Source organism: Rhincodon typus, chromosome 3 (assembly GCF_021869965.1).
Source record: "Rhincodon typus isolate 14 chromosome 3, sRhiTyp1.1, whole genome shotgun sequence".
Classification (NCBI taxonomy): Eukaryota; Metazoa; Chordata; class Chondrichthyes; order Orectolobiformes; family Rhincodontidae; genus Rhincodon; species Rhincodon typus.
In genome coordinates, this window is record NC_063334.1 from 46,176,615 (window position 1) to 46,199,654 (window position 23,040).

General features: G+C 42.0%; 1 protein-coding gene across 4 annotated transcripts in view; it reads right to left on the reverse strand.

Moving 5' to 3' along the window:
* frem1a (Fras1 related extracellular matrix 1a) overlaps positions 1–23,040 on the reverse strand; it is a 284,482-nt gene that overhangs the window by 125,288 nt on the left and 136,154 nt on the right. For all 4 annotated transcript variants that reach the window (XM_048595363.1, XM_048595364.1, XM_048595362.1 and 1 more), the window contains exons 15-17: positions 20,794–20,887; positions 11,663–11,915; positions 2,769–2,963 (exon numbers count right to left, since the gene is read on the reverse strand). In XM_048595363.1, the coding sequence (XP_048451320.1) occupies positions 2,769–2,963; positions 11,663–11,915; positions 20,794–20,887 (542 nt within the window). The remainder of the gene's footprint in view (positions 1–2,768; positions 2,964–11,662; positions 11,916–20,793; positions 20,888–23,040) is intronic.

The following is a 23,040-nucleotide window of genomic DNA, read 5'->3' on the forward strand; positions in this document are numbered from 1 at the left end:
ATACTGCATCCGCTGTACCTGTTGTGGCCTTCTCTACATCGGGGAAATCAAGCGGAGCATCGGGGACCGCTTTGCAGAACACCTACGCTCGGTTCGCAATAAACAACTGCACCTCCCAGTCGCGAACCATTTCAACTCCCCCTCCCATTCCTCAGACGACATTTCCGTCCTGGGCCTCCTGCAGTGCCACAACGATGCCACCCGAAGGTTGCAGGAACAGCAACTCATATTCCGCTTGGGAACCCTGCAGCCCAATGGTATCAATGTGGATTTCACAAGTTTCAAAATCTCCCCTCCCCCTACCGCATCCCAAAACCAGTCCAGCTCGTCCCCGCCTCCCTAACCTGTTCTTCCTCCCACCTATCCCCTCCTCCCACCTCAAGACACACCCCCATCTCCTACCTACTAACCTCATCCCGCCCCCTTGACCTGTCCGCCCTCCCTGGACTGACCTATCCCCTCCCTAACTCCCCACCTACACTCACCTTTACTGGCTCCATCCCCGCCTCTTTGACCTGTCTGTTTCCTCTCCACCTATCTTCTCCCCTATCCATCTTCTATCTGCCTCCCCTTCTCTCCCTATTTATTTCAGAACCCCCTTCCCCTCCCTCATTCCTGATGAAGGGTCTAGGCCCGAAACGTCAGCCTTACTGCTCCTATGATGCTGCTTGGCCTGCTGTGTTCATCCAGCTCTACATCTTGTTATCTCAGATTCTCCAGCATCTGCAGTTCCTACTATGGCTGGAATCAGTGTTAGTTTGTTAGTGGGATCCATGTCTAATGGGTATTAGGACATGGGAGGAGCAGATACATGAATCATGGTTTTGCAAATTCCAGCTACACTTAACTTTCAATTATTTCAGCATCAATTAGCAAAGCATTATAATGTGAACATGCTTCGCTTTCAAATGCTAGTCAAAGACTATTTGCACCATGCCATTGGTCCTTGCAAATTGAACATCAACAGAAGTTCACAGCAATCATTTAAAAGAGATGAATGCTGGCTAATACCAAGGCATAATTTTAAAATCTTGTTAGGGTGCTGTGGGAGAAGGGGAATATTGCTTCATCATCTGTCATGTGATTATTGAGATAGATTCTACAAAATTCAATGGAAAGTTGAATGATTGATGTAGGTCTGGGATGGGAAGAAGGGTTGGAATGCAGAAAGTACTCTCTTTTCAATATCACGTGTTGGTCACTCAACTGGCACAGCACCTTCACTGAATTGGTGGCTATGCTGTAACCAGGGCTATGCTGGAGCAGACAATAGGTTGTTGGAAATGTGATTCTTCTTGGACTCGTCAGGGGAGCCCTCCAGGATAGTCCGGACAGAGTGTGCTGAATCATGCTGTGCCTTGCACAATTGGGGTAGACTCTGAGGTGATGGAATAAATGCTGAAGAACTGGGGAACAATGGTAGTTTTTTTGAGAAGGATGGCAGTGGGGAGATGGAAAGTTCATGGAAATTATCCGTAACAGAGCTCAGCTGTGTTGGATGTGACAAGCCAGAGAAGACCTGATTGATACCTGGCTCCAGTAGATGACAGGTGCAGGAGACCGTCATGGAATGTTAAATAGCTATTGGTCACCATGCCAGCATTTGTTGGAATGTGGAATGAACTGCAGCCTCTGTTCATTTTGTTTGTGTTCACTTTTACTGGCTGTAAATAAAAAACTCATCTTTGAAGTTATCCAATTGCTTGGGATGTTCTCCAGCTGGACATTGAAAAGATGCCGGTCTAAATTGAGCATTTGGGACAGAATGGGATGACTTAGCAAGGGCGGTTATTCTGGATGTACCTGAGCTCAGGTAAACTGTCTGGCTGGTGGCTAAAGAGCAAAGAAGTTGAGAAAATAGGGTTATACGTGCAAGGGAGGCTCAGCCATGCCAGCTATATGCCGTAAACACTGTGGCTTTGCGGTTGCTGTGCCATTACATTGCTGGTGTGAGGTAACACCACATTGCCCAAGTGCAAAGCATACTTTTAAAGATAGCATGGACACCAGGGATGCCGGTCTTTTGGCTGATATCTGCTGAAACATAAGTTGTTCTGCAAACGGTGCATGGTAGGATGGGACTAGAATAGGGTGAGAGGAGAAACAAAGATAGATAGTAAATGATAGGTAGCATTTGATAAGATGTGGTGAAAGAATCCACGAGGTCTCATGACTAGAAACCCTCTTTAAAAACTTTATGAAACGATAATTAGCCAAAAAGAAAGTTCAGCTTTTGGTCTTCTCTCTGTATTTCACTCTATGATAAATTATAGTATTCATGTTCACCCGTCTTTGAACTAGCAGCCCAGCAGCTTATCCCTGCTGCAATTCATCTCATTGCACTTCTTATGCTCATTATAGTGTTGGAACATACAAAATAAGAGCAAAAGTAGCCTTTTCAGCTCCTTGAGCTGCCCCACCATTGAATAAAACTGTGGCTGATCTGTTTATGTTCTGGATTCCATATTCCCCTCTACCTTTGGTAACACTTGATTCCCCAGCCCAACAAGAGTCTATCTCTCGCCACCTTAAAAGTAGTCAATTCAATCTCTAACTTAACAGAATGTTCTCCAGAATTACTCTGAAAATAAATAATTAACATAAATATTCATTCTTCCCCTCATTCCTGTTCCAAACTGGCATGCTACCTGCCTGACGTTATTATTCCTGCCTCACCACATCATCTAAAACAACATTGGAAACACCAACTTTGCAGTATTCATGCTAATATAGGTCAACATAAATATCAATATTTGTTGCTTTCTTACCAATGTTAATGGTTGGTGGCTGATTGTTGATGGGCATTACAGTAACGTTAAGATCATACACAGGGAGAGAATTGTGCATTGGTAACAGACAGGAAAGTGGTTCCTCAGAGCAGCAGCCTTCTACTGTACCTCCATCCCAATCCGAGATGACAAAAGTAATGGTGTCAATACAGGGTGCTAACCCCACCTCACCACCTGAGAAGAGGGAAAATTCAAATAGTAAAAGGGTTATTGTTCAAATTAAATAATTTATCAGGATTATATTTTCAGTCCATAGTCTTAACTTGACAGTCGCAATTCAAATCATAATTGGACTACTCTGAATGTCCTAATCTTTTTATCTTCCCCCTTTTGCCTTTCCAAAATAAATTCACACTTGCTGGGATAGAGTTCTGGGGAAACAATATTTTAAGGGGCACTGGCGGCCTATTTCACCTTGTTAACGATATGAAAGGGCTTTATGGCCCTGAAGTAACCTTATAATCATGTCACAAAGCTGCTCCTCACTGGGCATAAGTAGCACATTGTCAGCAGAGAGTTATGAAAGAACAACAAAGTACACGAAGAGCTAGGCAGAAACCTAAGGTTTCATCATGTGAATATTAGAAATATGCAGAGAAGTAGATGGTAAACCAACTAGACTTAACAGTAGAAATTATGAAATTGCCTTTCAAGAATGTAATGGTAAGATTAGAGCTTAATGTTTTTGAACATTATGTATTGTAGTATTTAAACATAATATGCACTAAACAGTGTTATAAAGAAGCCCAATCCCGAAGATTGTCCTTGACTTTGTCTGCTCCATGACCTGTCTCTCTTGAACCCTAATTCATGGACATCAGCAGAAAAAAAATCACATGACAAAAGAAAAGGCATCACCTGCTCTTAATCCCAGCCAACTCTTCCTGCAAGAATAGTAATTTGGAGTTGAAAGCTTGGATGATTTTAATCAGCAAGAAAAGGGATGCTGAGTCTAATTCAAGTATTCTCGCTTCTCCCTGGCAGAGACTGGTTAACCCAACAGAAATGCGGAGCTGCTGGAATGTTCTGATCAATTTTTACTTTGCTATTTCCTCATTCACCATTAGTTTGTTTTGTCATCGGCCAAAGATAGACACTTAACAACAACAGGAGCTAGATAATGTTGAGATAAAGGACCAGGAGGGAAGGTAGCAAGAAACAGAAAACAGAAGTTAAATATTAGAGCAAATAAAGGGACATTGAACAAATGGTTGTTCAAGCCTTTTCTAATTAAAGTGGTTGTTCCCAGGATGTTGATAATTTCCATTTTTAGCTGAATTACAGCGTATTTCCAAACAGTAACAATGCTGACAGAATTCCCAACTTGTCAACAGAAATGCACTGGAAAACCTCCTCAATTCAATAGATTTTTGTTTCCACCACTGAATAAATGATGAGTGCGCAGTTCTAAAAAAAAACAAAAACCCATATAATCCATCATAGGATGGTATTTAAAGCAGTTCCAATGACCCAAGATGTGATATATTAGAACATAGAACAGTACAGGCCCTTTGGCCCATTGTATTCATAGAATCCCTACAGTGTGGAAACAGGCCCTTTGGCCCAACAAGTCAACACAGACTCTCAGACCGATCCCCCTATAATCTACACATCCCTGAACACTATGGGCAATTTAGCATGTCCAATCCACCTGGCCTGCACATCTTTGGACTGTGGGAAGAAATCAGAGCACCTGGAGGAAAGCCACACAGACACAGGGAGAATGTACAAACTCCACACAGACAGTGGCCCAAGGGTGGAATTGAACCCGGGTCCCTGGTGCTGTGAGGTAGCAGTGCTAACCACTGAGCCACCGTACTGCCCCAACTGTGCTTAACTTTTATCTTAAACCTAAGGTCTATCTAACCTCCACCCCTACCTTATACTATCATCCATATGCCTGTCTAATAGCCGCTTAAATGCCACTAATGAGGCTGACTCCACTACCGTCTCCGGCAATCCATTCCACGCCCCTAACACTCTCTGAGTAAAGAACCTGCCTCTGACGTCTCCCCTATATCTACCTCCACTCACTTTAAAACTATGCCCCCTCGTAATAGCTACCTCCACCCTAGGAAAAAGTCTCTGGCTGTCCACTCTATCTATCCTTCTGATCATTTTGTACACCTCTATCAAGTCAAATATATTACATTAATTCGATTAATTTCCCAGATTTCCCCTCCATAGTCCCTTTACATGTCAGTGATATATAGCTTCTTACAGCAACCTTGAGGCATAGATTAAAGTTGAGTACTTTCTCCTTCTCAGCTGATGGATTTACAAATACAAGACCGAACAATCAAACATCAAAAAGAGACAAACAGAAACCACTAGCTGTTTAGGAACTTAAAACCTGAGGGACGGGTGTAGACCAACACGAGCCTGTTCAACCATCTATTTTGATCATCACAATCTGCACTTCACCTCAATTTTCTTTGCTTTAATCCATGTCCTTTAAAGGCTTTACTTAACAAAAAAATATTACCCACCTCAATTTCAAAACCCCTAATGGTCTCAGCATCAATAGCATTGCAGGGTCTGGGAGGTGGAGGTGTGGTGAACTCCAGATTTCTGAAACACTTTGTGAAACAAACAGTTTCCTGATTTCATTCATGAATAGCCTGTCTCCAATTTCAGGAAAACTGTCCATTGTTGTGGATGTTCTCACCATTTTTTACACAAAAAAGTCCTTTTAACATTGTAAACACCTTGATCATGTTACTCATCTCTATAAACAAAACCTCTTATACTCAAGGGACTGCATGCCAAATTGATGTTAATTTAACTCTTTAAATCCTGCCAAAGGCATTTCAAAGAAGGAGATGCTTGATAATCACACCACTGTGATGTGAGATGCGCAACTTAATAAAAAAAGATGTAAACATTAGAACAGAAAATGACTGACTCAGCCAAATGTGAATGTGCCTGTCAGAGAAAAGATATCAAGCCGAATGAAAAGGTCACAGATTTGTAACATCTATTTCTATCTTCTAAGGGTCTTAGAGCTTAGCTGTCAGTATCTGCATTGAAAATAGCCTTCCAATCATTGAGTTATCTGTCAAGCTTTGCCCTGATTCTTGCTTCTGAGCCAATTTTGAATCAAACACTCCACTTGCTCTTTCTGGCCAGTCTGCCATGCACGAGGTATGTGCAAAGAAAGGAAGTTTCGCAATTTTATAGCATTTTTCATGACCCCAGAGCGTCCCAAACCTTTCTACACCCAATTATTTCCTTTAAGAGCCGCTGCTATTGAAGTGTGGAGACACCGTAGCCAATTGATGCACAGCAAGCACCCAAAAACAAAATAACAATCAAATAGATCAGATTGTCTCTAGGTGAGTTTGGTTGAGGAAAGACCATTAGGTAAGTCAGATTACCAGCAATATTGGTATTTTACCCTTATATTAGACCAAGTTTGATAAGGATACCTAGCCAGTGTCCTTAGCCAGGACTCTAGTCTTTACAGGGCACTTTGCTTAGTTCAACAGCAGCAGCCATGAGATGGGGAGGAACACAGTAACTGGTAAACTGCAGGCATATTCCGCTGCAGGAACACCTTGAGAATCTTCAGTGCGGCTTCTTGTTGACATCATAATTTCAAAAAGTGAGAAAGGCTGAGGATCAGTGAGTCATAGAGTTCCCACAGTCTGGTAACAGGCTAACCCACCTAACCTACACATCCCTGGACACTATGGGCAATTTAGCATGGCCAATCCACCTAATTTGCACATCTTTGGGCTGTGAGCAGAGACCAGACCACCCAGCAGAAACCCATGCAGACACGGGAGAATGTGCAAACTCCACACAGACAGTCGTCTGAGTCTGGAATCAAACCTGGGTTCTTGGCGTTGTGAGACAGCAGTGCTAACAATTGAGCCACTGTGCTACCGTGGTACTGGTCATCTGTCAATTACTGGTTAACCCATCCTTATCCTACAGAAATAAATAAGTTAGTTACAATTAACCTTTGCCTAATGTTAGTGAGTAGGAAGTCTAACAAAATAAGACTAATAATCCTAGTCTAAGGTGTCAACCATAAGTTTAAAAGATGTCAGGAGAGACCAGCTGAGCAGAACATGTATCTTGTTGCATGTGGGGAGGCCTGGTGATACCAGTCTCCCAGATGACCAGCATGATGGCTCAGTGGTTAGCAATACTGCCTCACAATGCCAGGGACCCGGGTTCAATTCCACCCTCTGGCAACTGTCTGTGTAGAGTTTGCATGTTGTCTGCATGGGTTCCCTCCGGGTGCTCCAGTTTCCTCCCACAGTCCAGAGACGTGCAGGCTAGGTGGATTGGTCATGCTAAATTGCCTGTACTGTTCATGGATGTGCAGATTAGGTGGGTTATGGGGAATGGGTCTGGGTGGGATGCTCTGAGGGTCGGTGTGCACTTGTTGGGTCGAAGGGTCTGTTTCCCCACTGTATGGATTCTATAATCTATGATTATGACCAAATGTGTAGGGAGTGTTCCCAGCTGTACACACTTGGGCTCTGGGGTCTTTGAACTTGAGCAGTGGCTGGAGACTGTGGTTCATCCACAAGCCTTAGAGTTACATGGCTAGCAAGTTTAGAGACGTAGTCACACTGCAGCTCAAGGGACTAGAGGAAAAAAATGAATGGGTGACTATCTGATACTCCAGAAAGAACTGACAGATAGTGCAGGAATCCCCTGGGATTCCACTCACTAACTGGTATTCCATTTTGGAAGGTGATGAGGGTGCTGCTACCTCAGAGGAATGCAGTCAGAACCAAGCTTCTGGTACTACAAGCAGCTTGACTGTATGAGGGTAGTGGGGAGAAGAAAGGAAGAGCAATAGTATTAGCGGATTCTTTAGTTAGGGGAGTACATAGGCATCTCTGCATCATGATGTGACTCCAGGATGGTGTGTTCCTTACCTGATGGCAAGGTCAGGAATATCACAGCTGCAGGGCATCCTGAAAGGGGAGGGTGATGGGTTAAAGGCAGTGGTACATATTGGTATCAATGATATGGGCAAAGTTAGGAATGAGGTCTTCCATCAAGAATTCAGGGAACAAGGCAGTAGATTAAAAAGCAGGACCTCTATGGTTGTAATCTCTGGATTACTCCCAGTGTCACGTGCTAGCGAATTTAGAAATATGAGAATAGGACTGATGAATGCATGGCTCAAGAGTTGGTGCAAGAGTGAGGGTTTTAGTTTTCTGGATCACTTGGACCATTTTTGGAGAATGTGGGGCATGTACAGACAAGACAGCCTGCACTTGTAACTCATTGGGACTAACATCTTTGCAGGTAGAAACCAAAAGAACTGTGGATGCTGTAAATCAGGAACAAAAACAGAAGTTGCTGGAAAAGTTCAGCAGGTCTGGAAGCATCTGTGAAGAAAAGTCAGAGTTAATGTTTCGGGTCCGACAACCCTTCCTTATAACTGTTCTGAGCCTGAAACGCTAACTCTGATTTTTCTTCACAGATGCTGTCAGACTTGCGGAGCTTTTCCAGCAACTTTTGTTTTTATCCTTGCAGCTAGGTTTGATAGTGCTGTTTGGAGGGGTTTAAACTAGTTTGGCAGGTCGAGGGGACACAGAATAGTGATGAAATTGAAATACATCATGCTACAGCAAAGGAAGCAAGTCACAGTGAGTTCATCCACGTTGAGTGTCAAGAGAGTAAAGCAAGGGTGGATAGTCTGTACTTTAATGCTAGGAGTGTAATAGGTAAGACTGATGAGTTAGTGACATGGATGATACATGAAAGTATGATATTGTTGCCATCACAGAAACATGGTTGAGGGAAGGGCTGGACTGGCAACTCAACATTCTGGAGTACAGGATCTTAGGCAAGACAGAGGAGGCTGTAAAAAAGGTGGTGGTGTAGCACTATTAATTAAGGAGTCAATTACTGCAATAAGGAGAGATGATTTATTTTAAGAATCCCTACAGTGTGGAAACAGGCCATTTGGCCCAACAAGTCCACATCACCTCTCCAAAGAGCATCCCACCCTGACTCATTCCCCTACCCTGGCACTTCCCCATGTCAAATCCAAACGTCCCTGGATACTACGGGCAATTTAGCATGGCTAATCCACCTAGCCTGCACCTCTTTGGACTGTAGGAGGAAGCCGGAGCACCCGGTGGAAACTCCAAACAGACAGTCGCCCGAGAGTGGAATTGAATCCAGGTCCCTGGTGCTGTGAGGCAGTAATGCTAACCACTGAGCCACAGTGCTGTCCATCTTGGAAGACTTTGTAGGTAGAACTTCAGAATGTTAAGAGGGCAGCTAGTTTACTGGTAGTCTATTATAGGCCTCCAAAGATTCAGACGGAAATAAAGGAGCAAATACATAGACAGTTCAGAGAAATGTGTAAGAGTAATAATTGGGAAATTATACTGGGGGATTTCAACGTTCCCAACATAAATGGGGACAGTCATAGTGTTAACAGTTTAGAGGGGGAGGATTCTTGAAATGTATATGGGGGAGTGTTTTATATCAATATGTAGAAGGCCAAAGAAGGATAGCACAGTGTTGGATGTGGTTCGGGGGAAAAAACCTGGAAAAGTGTTCAATGTGATGTGGAGGAACATTTAGGCAATAGCGACGAAAACATGGTATGGTTCAAATTTGTCCTGGACAAGGAAAAAGATGGCCTGCAAAAAAAGGCTTTGGATTATGGGAAGGCAAATTTTATTAATATAAAGCAGGATCTGGCCACAGTAGACTGGAAATAGCACCTTGCGGGTAAGTCTACAGCGGATCAGTGGGGCTACGTTCAAAAAGGAGTTGGGGAGAGTGCTTGTCCAACATGTACTCTTTAGAGGGAAATTTAGGAGAAATAAGTTCAGAGAACTCTGGATATCTAAGACAATTCAGGACTGGATGAGAAAGAAATATAAGGCTTTTTGCAAGTCCAAAGGGAGCAATTCAGCTCTGACCCTAAAGGAATACAGAAGAAAATTTAAGGAAGCATTAGAAGAGCAAAAAAGTGTCATGGAAAATGACTTGTGAACAGGATTAAACAGAATCCTAAGATACTTTTAGAAAAATATTGAAGGGAAAATGTTAACCAGGAAAAGAGTAGGGCCAATTAGGGACCAAGGGAACAACCTGTGTGTGAAGCCACAGAATATTGGAAGCGAGTTGAATGAATACTTTTCTACAGTCTTCACTCTGGAAAAGGAGAATGGAAGTATGGAATTCAGGAAAAGGAACTGTGAAGAACTTACAGTTTGCCAAAGGAAATGGGAAGGTATTGGATGTTATGTCGGGCTCAAAGACAGACAAATCCCGTGGCCCAGATGAATTATATCTCAGGCTGCTGTGGGAGATGAGGCAGGAAATTGTAGGGGCTTTGACGCAAATTTTTAATTCCTCTCTGACAACAGGGCAAGTGCCAAAGGACTGGAGGATGGCAAATATGGTCCCACTTTTTAAGAAGGATGGTAGAGATGCACCAGGAAATTATAGACCAGTAAGTCTCACATCTGTGGTAGGAAAACTATTGGAGAAAATTCTGAAGGATCAAATTAATACCCACTTGGAAAGTCAATTGGGCGTTGTCAGCATGGCTTTGTCAAAGGGAGGTCATGCTTAACAAATTTATTAGAATTTTTTGAAAATGTGATAGTGTGTGGATGAGATAATTTCAGTTGATTAAGTTTATATGGATTTTATCAAAGCTTTTGACAAGGCCCCACATGGGAGACTGATTGAGGAGGATTAAAGCACATGGAATGGCAGGAAACTTGACAAGATGGGTCATAGACTGGCTTAGTAATAGGACACAAAGGGTACTGATAAAAGGCTGTTTGAGTGATTGGAGGCCAGTGACCGGCAGTGTATTACAAGGATCAGTACTGAGCCCCTTATCATTTGTTATATACATTGATATAGATAAAAATGTGGGGGGATTGCTAAGCAAATTTGTAGATAACACCAGGATTGGTAGAGTAGTTAATAGTGAAGAAGATGGCTATAGGTTACAGGATGGGTTTGTCAGATGTGCAGATGGTATTTAATCCTGACAAGTGCAAGGTGATGCACTTTGGAAGAAGAAACAAGATGAGGGAGTATTTAATGAATGACGAACACTGGGTAGCTCAGAGAACAGAGGGATTTTGGGGTAATTATTCACAGATCCCTGCAGTCGGCAGAGCATGTGAATAGCATAGTTAAGAAGACATATTGATCACTTGCTTTCATCAGTTATGGCATGGATTATAAGAGCAAGAAATTAATATTGGAGTTGAACAGAGCGTTAGTTAGGCCACGACTGGAGTAATGTGCTCAGTTCTAGTCAATTCATTGCAGTAAGGATGTGATAGCACTAGAGGAGGTGCAGAGGACTTTTGCCAAGATATTGCCTGGAATGGAGAAACTGAGCTATATAGAGAAAATAGATAATCTTGGATTGTTTGTTTTTAGAGCAGAGAAGACAGAGGAGGAACATGATTGAAATATATGATATTGAGAGGCATGGACAGGGTGAATGGAGAGCAGCTGTTCCCCTTGGTTGAGGGTCAATCACAAGAAGCCATAGTTTTAGGGTAAGGGACAGGAGATTTAGAGGGGATTTGGGGAGAAACTTTTTCACTCAGCAGGTAGTGGGAAATCTGGAATGCACTGTCTGGGAAGATAGTGGAGGCCGGAAACCTTACACCCTTTAAAAATATTTGGATAAGCACCTAAGATATCATAACATTCAAGGATATCCGACAAGTGCAGAAATTTGAGATTAGGGCATTCGGTCGTGACGTTGGTGTAGACTTGATGCACCAAAGGGCCTTTTCTGTACTATATGAATCTATGAAATAATCTATGAATCCCTTAAGCTAAGGGGCCTAGCCAAAGATGCATATGAAGAACATAGCAGAATTACATAAGGAGAAGCTACTTACCAGTGTGTATATATGTCACTGTCCTTGAAAGGATATCTGCCTGAAAGAAGTGGTCAACAATTTGGCTATCTTTCTGTACCACTCCATGGAATGGTTGCCTTGCAATCATGAACATAAGCCTCTCATCGTCGCTATCCAGGTCAATGGCGTAGAGATTTTCTGTGGTGATGGTGACTTCTGCCCCTTCAAAACAATACAACACGGGCTTCAGGCCAGCCTTCATCACTGGAGGCTCGTCATTCACTGGTAGTATCTGGAGTGAAATCACAGGGCATTACAAAGATTTGGGCTGCAACAGAAACATCAAGCCAATCAGCTCTTGCAGGCTGCAAGATTAAAGTTCCCAGGGAGCCAGACTTTCTAATATCGTTAAAAAGATCTCAGAAAAATATTAATCAGGAAACAGCAAATGTCTTTGTACCTAATAAATTGATCTTGGCTACAGTGTAAAATGAATGATGAGTTGACAGACTGCTCTACACCTTTTCAATTTTTGTTCAACTTGACTTCAAGGTGATAAATTAAATTGCTTCATACAATTGTACAATATCATTACCATTAACTACTATTCAAAAAATTTACTATGATCTTTATTTTCAATATTATAGTTCCAGCACTGTGGAGCCACCTGTATAATCAATTAGGCTGGAGAATAGTTGACAACAGGATTATTAGATAAAGAGAATGTCAAAAATAATAGATAACAAGGTGTAGAGCTGGATGAACACAGCAGGCCAAGCAGCATCAGAGGAGCAGGAAAGCTTCTTCAGAAATGGGGGTGGGGAAGGGGATTCTGAAATAAATAGGGAGAGAGGGGGAGGCGGATAGAAGATGGATAAAGGAGAAGATAAGTGGAGAGGAAACAGACAGATCAAAGAGGCAGAGGTGGAGCCAGTAAAGGTGAGTGTAGGTGGGGAGTTAGGGAGGGGATAGGTCAGTCCAGGGAGGACGGACAGGTCAAGGAGGCGGGATGAGGCTGGTAGTTAGATGGGGGTGGGGCTTTAGGTGGGAGGAGGGGATAGGTGGGAGGAAGGACAGGTTAGGGAGGCGGGGACAAGCTGGGCTGGATTTGGGATACGGTCAGGGGAGGAGAGATTTTGAAGCTTGTGAAGTCTACATTGATACCATTGGGCTGCATGGTTCCCAAGCAAAATATGAGGTGCTGTTCCTGCAACCTTCGGGTGGCATCATTGTGGCACTGCAGGAGGCCCAGGATGGACATGTCATCCAAAGAGTGGGAGGGGGAGTTGAAATGGGAAAAATGATTCAGAATATTTCTTATCTGTGAGAGACATGCACCCCCTGTTTCTTTTTCTAGGTGAACCATGGAAGCAGGCTACATAATCCTCTGGAGTAGAGTTCTTTGACTTTTAACAGGCATTAAAATACTCAGCAGAGGGGACTGCAACACCCACCAGTGTGAGGCCCTTTATACTCAGAACATTACACTCATCTTGTACAGGCCACAGATCTCTAGGGTCCCTATTCCCCAGTGATCCTACCACAGATATTGTCAACCACTTCATTCACACCAACATGTTTGGACACAGAGTCAGGGACAGAATTTGAATTAGCACAAGGGCAGTAGCATCAGCATAATCCCACAGATGCCTTGTTCATCTTGCTTCCACATGATGCAGCTGGCTTTCAAGAAAGACATTGATCCAAGGTGCATAATGTGTGGACATGAAGTTAGACATCCTATAATGGACTATTCTCCTGGAATGAGAGAAAAGGAAGAATTAAGTGGGGCAAAAGTGGGTGGCACAGCTTTTAGTGCTGATGCAGGTGTGCAAATGGTGGTGAGGGGTCCTGGGCAAGTCAGTAGGTAACACTGAAGCCGTGGAGGGTCTGTGTTGGGGAAGTTGGATGAAACAAAACCATGTGAGGCAAGCTGCTACAAGGAATAATGAAAGTGGTAGAGTATGAGCCTTGGTAGGAGGTGGGTGCAAGGCCATGTCGAAAAAAACCTTTCAAAAAACTCGATATAACTTGCACTTAGCCAAAAACAGTAAGATTCTACCCTCCATCTCTTTGCTCACTAAGCTGCAGACTTCATGATGGTTGGCAAATTACTACAGGAGTTAATGATTATTTTCCTCAGAGCAGTGAAGGTTGAGGGCAAATTTAATAAAGATGTTCAAAGTCATTAAGGACCAGGGAGAAAACGTTTCCCCTGGCAGGAAGGTCACTTATGAGATGACTCAAATTTTAGAAATTTGGCCAAACAAAAAATGACAAAGAGAAATGAGAAGAGTTTATTTTATTTAGAGATTTGTCAGAATCTAGGAAGTACAGGCAATGTAAGATCTCGAAGCATCTATGGAGACTTAAACAGAATTAACATTTTCAGTCTGGTATGACTCTTCTTCAGAACTGTTAAGATGCTACATACGGTTCAATAGTTTAATAGAGATTAATGAGCTGACGAGATTCAATAACCAGACAACAATAGGCACGCTGTTGAGAATACTGGGAATCTACAGGAAATACTGTTAACTAAGAGGGGAACACAGTCAGCGTGGACTAGTTGGACCGCTGTATGACTCTATGAGGCTATGACTTAGAGACAGAGGAGTCAAAGCTGACATTTCAAAATTGCAAAACTTTTACCAGATATAGACACAAAACTTCCAACAAACCCTTTTAAGCACAACAATGTGATGAAGACTGTATCCAAAGACGAAATACAGCCTGGAAGGCTGGCCAAAAAATACACCAAAACACATCAATAATGCCGTATGTTCCAGTTATCGAACAGGACAAACTTATTACCAAGATTAACAAATTACTGGTTTTCAATGAAAACACATAATAACAAACAATCTTGGACTGGAAATTCTTCATAGAATTTACCCAGGTCTTTGGGACATTACACAGTGTCACAAAAGAGTACAAGACCTAGGGATTCCAATCTCAATATAAGAAATTATCAAGAATTGCATTTTTAAAAAATCATTATGGATGCAAACATTGTTAGCTAGGCCAGTATTGCCCAATCCTAGTTGCACTCAAGAAAGAGTGAGCTGACTTTTTGAACAACTACAGTCTTTGGTGTATAAAGAAATTCAGTGCCTTTATGAATGGAAGGACCAAGTGATACTGCAGAATGGTGATACATTTCCAAATCAGGATGGTAAGTGCTTGGAGAGGAAATGGAAGGTGGTGGTCTCCAATGTATCTGTAACCCTGACAATAGGTAAATAAAAACCAAAGAACTGCAGATACTAAAAATCAGAAACAAAAACAGAAATTACTGGAAAAACTCAGCAGGTCTGGCAGCATCCGTGGAGAGAAATCAGAGTTAACATTTCAGGTTCAGTGACACTTCAGAACTCATTGGGAAAAGTGTGGGAAATATGCTAAAGATGGAGTGGGGAGATGGGAAGGAGTAAACACTAGGTAGAGATGAAGACTAGAGAGAGAAATTTACAGTTTGGCAGACAAAAGAATGGGGTAAAGGTCAGCCTTGGAGCATGAATAGCTGTTAATGGGGATTGTTAGTGGCTAACAATGGGCTGTTTGTGGTAGCAGCCCATGTTATGACAAGACCTGTTATGTAGGGGTTGGGACAAGGACATGGGAGAAGGTGCTCAAGCACTAAAATTGTTGAACTTGATATTGGTCCAGAAGGCTGCAGGGTTCCCAAGCAGAAATGAGGTGTTGTTTTTCAAGCTTATGCAGAGCTTTTCTGGAGCACTTCAGCAAACCCAAAACAGAGATGTTGCCCTGGAAACAGGGTGGTGTGTTGAAATGGCAGGCAACATGAAGCTCAGGGTCATTTTTGTGGACAGAATATAGGTTTTCTGCAAAGCAGTCACCCAGTCTTTGCTTTGTCTCCCAATACAGAGGAGACCACTCTATGGAGTAGCGAATACAGTAAACTAAATTGAGTGAAGTGCAGTTAAATCGCTGCTTCACCTGGAAGATACATCTGGGACCTTGGATAGTAAGGAGGGAGGAAGTAAATAGGCAGATATTTCACCTTCTGTCATTGCTTGGAAAGGTTCCATGGGGATTTGGAGAGATATTGGGAGTAGAGGAGGAGTGGAACAAGTATCTCAGAGCAAACAGTCCCTGCAGATGCCTGACAAGGAAGGCAAAGGGATTATGTTTTTGGTGGTGGCATCCCGCTGGAGGTGGCAGAAGTGGCGGCTAATGATCCTTTGGATATGGATGCTAGTGGGGTGGTAGGTGAGGTTGAGGGGAATCCCACTGCTGTTGTGCGAGGGAAGAATGGGATGAAGACCAATGTGCAGGAGATGAGTCAGACAGAGCTGAGGGCCCTGTCAACCACAGTGATGGAGAATCCTCAGGAGAAGAAGAAGGTGGACATTTTGTAGGCCCCCTTGTCAAAGTTATCATCATTGGAACAGATGTGACAGAGATGGAGGAACTGGGGAAATGGAATACAGTCTTTAAAGGAAGCAGGATGTGAGGATGTCAAGGTAACTGTGGGAGTTGATAGGTTTGTTGTGGATATTGGTGGCCAGCCTATCCATAAAATTGGAAACAGAGATGTCGAGCGAGGGAAGGGAGGAGTCAGAGATGGGCCAAGTGAAGGAGACAGTGGGGTGGAAATTGGAAGTGAAATAGATAACTGTTCCAATTCCAGGCAGGAGAGAGGAAGCAGTACCAATGGTGTCATTGATGTACCAAAGAAAGGGTTGTGGATTGGGGCCAGAGGAGGACTGGAGCAGGGAATATTCCATATACTCGACAAAGAGACAAGTGTAACTGGAGCCCATCCAAGTACCCATTGCCACCCCTTTGACCTGATGTAAGTGAGAGGATGGTGGTGGATGAGCATGGTTCAGGCCTTCTTTCCAGGAGATAGGAAGAGATGAGTTTTGTGCGACAGGAACAGGCAGTAACAATGGGTCTGCCTGGGCAGTCCTGTTCGTTGATTTTGGGAGAGGAGGTAGAAGCAGACTTTACAGTGTTATGGGACTATGAGCTTGGAGACAGTGAGGGGTGTTGGGGTGGGGGCATAGGGGGTGTCATCACCAGGTGAAATGAGATTAACAACCGTTCTGGACGCAAAAGCTTAGTGTTCCATAGTGGGTCATGGTTTGGAGTAGATAGGAAAAGGCATCTGAGAGCTGACGCTCAGCCTCTGCAATGTGGATCCAGTGCGCCCATAACAACAGTACCACCCTTGTCGGTAGGCTTGATTACGAAGTCAGGGTTAGATCTCAGTCCATGGAGTACAGTCAATTCCTAGGGAGGTAGGTTGGAATGGATAAGGGGTGGGGGCAGAAATATTGAGGCAACCAATGTCATGTCAACTGTTCTTGATGAATAGGTCAAGTGCAGATAAAAGGCCAGAGAGACAGGTCCAAATGGAGGGAGAGTGTTAGAGACAGGTGAAAGGATTTGTCAGACTGGGAGAGGGCTCTTGTCCAAGAGAAATGAACACAGAGGCAAAGGCAACAGAAAAAGAGTCTTGTTGTGCCCAAAATTCATAAAGGTGGGATTTAAAGGGATAAAATTAAGACCTTTGCAGTGTACAGATCTCCACCCAGTGCCTCCAAGCTCATAGTCACAAGGTGAGATTTTATTCATGTTACATGTTCAATTTATCATCCTCAAATGAATGAGGAGAAACTACTACTGAATAGTGTATCACTGATTGGAAGGAGATTGGGAACAGAACTTTCACCTGGGCCTCAGAAATTGCAGCCAAATATCATTGAAAGTGATGAGTACAGAGCAAAAAGTCATGAAGAAGAGGAGAGACAAGCATGTTTAATATTTCTGTTAATATAATCATGTGAGTAGGCAGAATCAGCACCCCTCTCTTTTAAACTCCCTCTCAATCATAGAGCCATGGAGATCTACAGCACAGAGAAAGGCCTTTCGATATATCACGTCTGCATCAGTCAGAAACAGTCACCTAACTATTCTAATCCTATATTTCAGATCTTGTCACGTAGTTTTGTATGCCTTAACATCGCAAGTGCACATCTAAATCCTTCTTACAATGTTATGAGGATTTCTGCCTTACACAGGCAGTGAGTTCTAGATTCCTCCCACCACCTTGGGAGAAAGAGGTCTTCCTTACACTTCTTTGAAAACTTCTGTTCCTTTACCTTAAATCCATGTTCCCCACCATTCATCTCTCCATCATAATTTTATATATTTCAATCATGTTCCCTCTCAATCTCTTTTGTTTGAAGGATAGCAACCCAAGTCTGTCCAATTTCTCTTCATAACTGAAATTTTCCAACCCAGTCAGTTACAACAAATAGTGTTAATTATTTTTTCACAAGTAGGTATAACATTTCGTTTAAACTTACTTAAATGGATCTAGTACAGGCAGGAAGGTAAAGGCAAATACAGTAACAGATCTTAAGAGTACTTTGGGTAATGGGAATGAAAAGAACTAAGTACAACTGTTTAACTGTTGTCGTCTTTCTTTGGAAGTGGAAAGTTTGCAAATATTAAGTTCTCAGCAAACAGATTTTTCTAAGTAGCTTTTTTATTGATGTGAATTTTTATGACTGAGATTGACGGAAAAACAGTGGGTGAGAAAAGCTTCCTGTATCCTTGCTGTTGTAAGTTCATATTGCTGTCTCTCTCCTTTGTTGCTGAAAGGCTCTTGCTGAAAGGCTGTTGCTGAAGGCCATTCCTTTATCGATTCCAGAGTGTGTCATTGTTCCATTTCAAGCTGGTTAGTTATTGGCATCTTCTCATCTTTCAACTTTTGTGAGTAAAGCAAGAGATGTAAATTTCTTGACGCCTCACTAAGTCTCAGTGCCCCTTGACTAAAATGGTAATTCTGTGTGATATTCTAGGTGGAATGCCTGGCTTTGTCAAGTGATCACAGCAGCCATTTTAGATGAGGAGAATCCTTTATAAAACTATCATTAATTCATGAAAGTTTTAGGTATTAAAGTCAAATGATGGAAGTCACTGATAATCCATTTTCACGAAATCACAACATAATGAAAACAGTTTCAGAACTCGAGAGTTACCAGAAATATAGCCTGGAGAGAGGTTATGGAAAACTAATCAACAGAGAGAAGACTGGTCATAGCAAAAAACACAGCAGTCAAGATGACAGAGTTGAAACAGACCAAGGGAGAATCAGAAGACATTGGAATACACTAATATCATTTGAACAAGAACATAACAGAAATGTGGAACTATTGCACCAAAGCAAGGAAGGGAGAAGTACAGAGCTAGGAGATGAAATTGTACAAATTAGGCGTGTTTTCTCAAGAATTTAGAAGGTTAAGGTGTGACCTGATTGAAGTCTTCAAGTTATGAGTGGGAAAAGGCAGGATAGGTAAAGATAAACTATTTCTACTGGTTGCAGGTTCTAGAACTAGGAGGCATAGTCTAAAAATTAAGACCAGGCTGAAGGATAAGGAGAGATGGTAGGAAGCGCTTTTCAACAAAGGGTGATAGAGCTTTGGAACTCTTTGTAATGATATGCGCCTTTAAGAGGGATTTGTCTGCCCTGTTTCTCTTGAGAAGGGGATGTTGTAAATCTGGTACCAAAGTGTCTTCTCCATGAAAAGCAGAGTAAATAGCTTTGGATTTTTTTTGAAGTAGGCAAAAGAAGCATGAGTGGTTGGAGTCAGACTCACACAGACCGAGGGTTTTAGTTTTGCTTTCAGCGGTTGAAGTTGGAGTTTTAGAGTTGAAGTTGCTAGATATAGCTCTCTCTCTGCTGCTGCAAAAGTTTGAGTTCTCTCTCTACTGCTAGGTTCATTCTTTTGGCTGTTCCGTCTCTTGGACTGGAGGAGATAGCTAGGATAGAAAATCCATTTTGCTAAGTTTTTCTTTGCCAAGAGTGTGTTTATAGGATGCTGCTATATTGGAACAGTTGATAAGCAGTAGTTAAATAATACACTACTTTGTAAAGTATTTCAATAGAGTTAAAGTGATGCCAATTCTTCTTCTTTTTGTTTGTATTTTAACTGTGGTGTAAGAATGAAATGTGTTTTGGTCTAAGCCCAGTAGTTTGACCAGTCAAATCACATCTGGAACACATCACCTTACATTTGCCTTTAAATAAGATAAAACTTAGGGTCTAGGCTATCTCCTTGATATGTTTTGAGGGGCTTTAGTCTAGTATATAACACTCCCTTTGGCAAACAGCAGTTGATATGAAATCAGTTATTAATTTTAAATCTGAGATAGATAAATTTTTGTTCATCAAAGGTATTCAGGGACATGAATAAAAAGAGATAAATGGAATTAGGCCACAGATCAACCATAACCTTATTGAACTGTGGAAAAGGCTTAAGGTGCTGGATAGCCTACTCCTGTTCCCATGTTCAAAGACCTGAGACTGAGACTCCAAACCAGATCAAGTAGATTTCAGAAACATTTAGATAGAAATTAATAATGACTTTGGGAGGCTTGAGTTCAATGCCCAACTGCTACAAAGGTGTGTAACAACATCTTTGCACAGGTTGATTGAAAAAAAATTAACTTTAAGTAACTTCAGTAACTAATTAAAGAAAGTAAGAAAGCAACTATTAGCAACTATTATTGATCATGCTTCCCTGACAAAGGGAGGCAGGCGTTTCAGTTTCAGAATAATAGAGCACGTCCAGTAAACTACCGCAGGCTAATGGGAGTTTCATAGTCATATCTTAAGTTGTCCTGGTGGGGAAACCAGAGTCATGTAATTAACCTTTCTTTGTGATAGAAGCAAACTACAGAAGGATCTCATCCCTAATCTTGTATGCCTCACTCTGCTGAAGCACTCATGATTGGTATGTCCATGTTTGCTATGATCTGCCTGTACTGCTTGCAAAACAATGTTTTTCGCTGTACTTGGGTTACATATGACAAACAAAATCAAATCAAATCAAATCAGTGGGGGAGGTGGAATCCCTAAAAGCATGAAAGTGATGAAAATGAAGTTAAGCAAACTAAAAGTGCATGAACAGAGAATGTTGTCTATACAGTCAGCAGGGTTCAGTATCCTTGTAGTAATAATGTACAACAAGATTTTTAAACCTGAAATTCAGCTAATAAGCTGTTAACCTTCTAAACAGAAACATTAACAAAATAGCTAAGGCTGTCTCCCATTTTATTTAACATGGGGAGATTTAAAAACAAAAACTCTTACAATGCTCCCGCTGCCTTTTAATTATTCTGTCCCCACTGACCTGGATTTCCAGAACACATTCAGCTGAATTTGAACCATCAGTGGCTGAAAAGGTGACTTCATCATGCAGTGTCTCAGAGTCATCATGATTGTAACTGTGAACACATAGACACATATGTTCACCTATGGTTATTATCATCACAAAGTAAAACTCAATCCCATTGAAACTGATCCAGTCACTGTTTAATATGGAATTAGCATATTCCATATTGGGTGCAGGCAGTACGAGAATTAACACTTAACTGATAGCCTGAAATCTGGAAGAGTGTTAAGTAATGTCAAGAATCAAGTGCAAGTTATTTAAATAAAGAGAATGTGACAATACATGACAATATTGAAAGTGTATGCAAATTACATAAGACTATCGCCCACCTCAAAACTGATCTAATCAACCATTAGCTTCTCTGTTTGAGATCAAAAGTATACAGCTGCTACACTCAAGGTATTAGCAATGGAGATCAAAGGAATGAAGAGCTGAGAGAATCTTCAACATCAAGTATATTCATTCAGTATATCAAACACCACAATTAAAACCTTCCATTACTTTTTCAATCAACTATCTCTCTCGTAGGCTATAGTTAAAATAATACAGAAAGTTTAAAGCCAGGAACGCATGCAGTCCACAACAAGGCTTAGATAATGATGAAACAACTCTTTGTTGAAATACTAGCCTCCTGCCTCAATTCAATGTACCCTTGCTTAGTCAAATCAAACTATATAATTCACAAGATGTTCACTTCGTTCCACTTTACATCACACCTAATTAATCCCATTCTCATTCATTTATCCCTAAACCCTTTCATATCCTAGCTAGTCCAGCCCCATTCTCAGGTTCTAAACTCTCATATCTGGATATTTCCAGCATGTCATTTGGAACCATCACTTGCTCAATCTTCCTCTGCATCCAACACAAGCACCAACAGATTCCTATTTGTCCTGGGATTTATAAAATCAGTTGAGGGAAATACATTGAGTCATTCACAAAAGAACATGCTTGCTGGAGGAGCTGCAGCACTTGTTTTTTTTTCCCATTGACTCTCAATTCATTTTAATGTCTGGTTTATTTAATAAAAAGATTGACTTTTAAATTCTGGAAAATATCTACCTTTGGTTTCCCTTACATTCATTGACAGGCATTCTGCTTTGAAACTAAGTATCCATTGCTTCCTTCCCAGGGAGCAGTCTGTTGTTTGAAAAGCTATGATCAATATCAATGCTTCCCTGAATTTCAAACACTAGTGAGTGACAGCAATTGGCTTTCCATTGAAGAAAGATTGAAAGTTTCAAGAAGTTGTGACAACAGATTGTGTTTTTTGCCTCAACAGACATGTGGACAAATGGGAGTTTATCCACTTTGGTAGCAAATCAGAAAGGCAAATTATTATCCGAATGGTGGTAGATTGAAAAAGGGAGAGGTGCAACAAGATTTGCATGTCCCTACACACCAGTTACTGAAAGGAAGCGTGTAGGTGCAGCAAATGGCATGTTGCCCTTCATTGCAACAGCAGCAAGGATGTTGCTGCAATTGTACAAGGCCTCAGTGACACCACACTTAGAATATTGCGTACCATTTTGTTCTCCTTTACTGATCTATGATATTCTGGCAATGGAGAGCATGAAACAAAGGTTTACCAGATTGATTCCTGGGATGGCTTCTTGTTTCTGTTGTGTAGTGCTTGTCACATTTGCCTAAGAAGTGAACGGTCCCTGGTTTGGAACCAGGCAGAGTCAGTGGTGCTCCTTTATTAGGGCAGCATAGTTGCTCAGTGGTTAGAACTGCTGCCTCACAGTGCCAGGGACCTGTCTGTGTGGAAGTTGCACATTCTCCCTGTGTCTGCGTAGGCTTCCTCTGGGTACTATAGTTTCCTCCCACAGTCCAAAGATGCGCAGGTTAAGTGGATTGGCCGTGCTAAATTGTCCATAGTGTCTGGGATGTGCTGGCTAGATGAATTAGCTATGGGAAATGCAGGGTTATAGGAGTAGGGTAGGGGTGTGGGGTGCTCTTTGGAGGCAAGGTGTGGACTCAATGGGCTGAATGGCCTGCTTCCGCACGATGGGGATTCTATGATTTTACAGCAGGACTGATGTATGAACAGAGATTGGATCAGTTAGCATTAAACTCACTGGAGTTTGGAAGAATGAGGTGGGGATCTAATGGAAAACACAAAAATTCTAACAGGACAAGACCTGGGTAAATGCAGGAAAAATGTTCCCAGTGTCCAGGGAGTCAAGAACCATGGCTAACAAT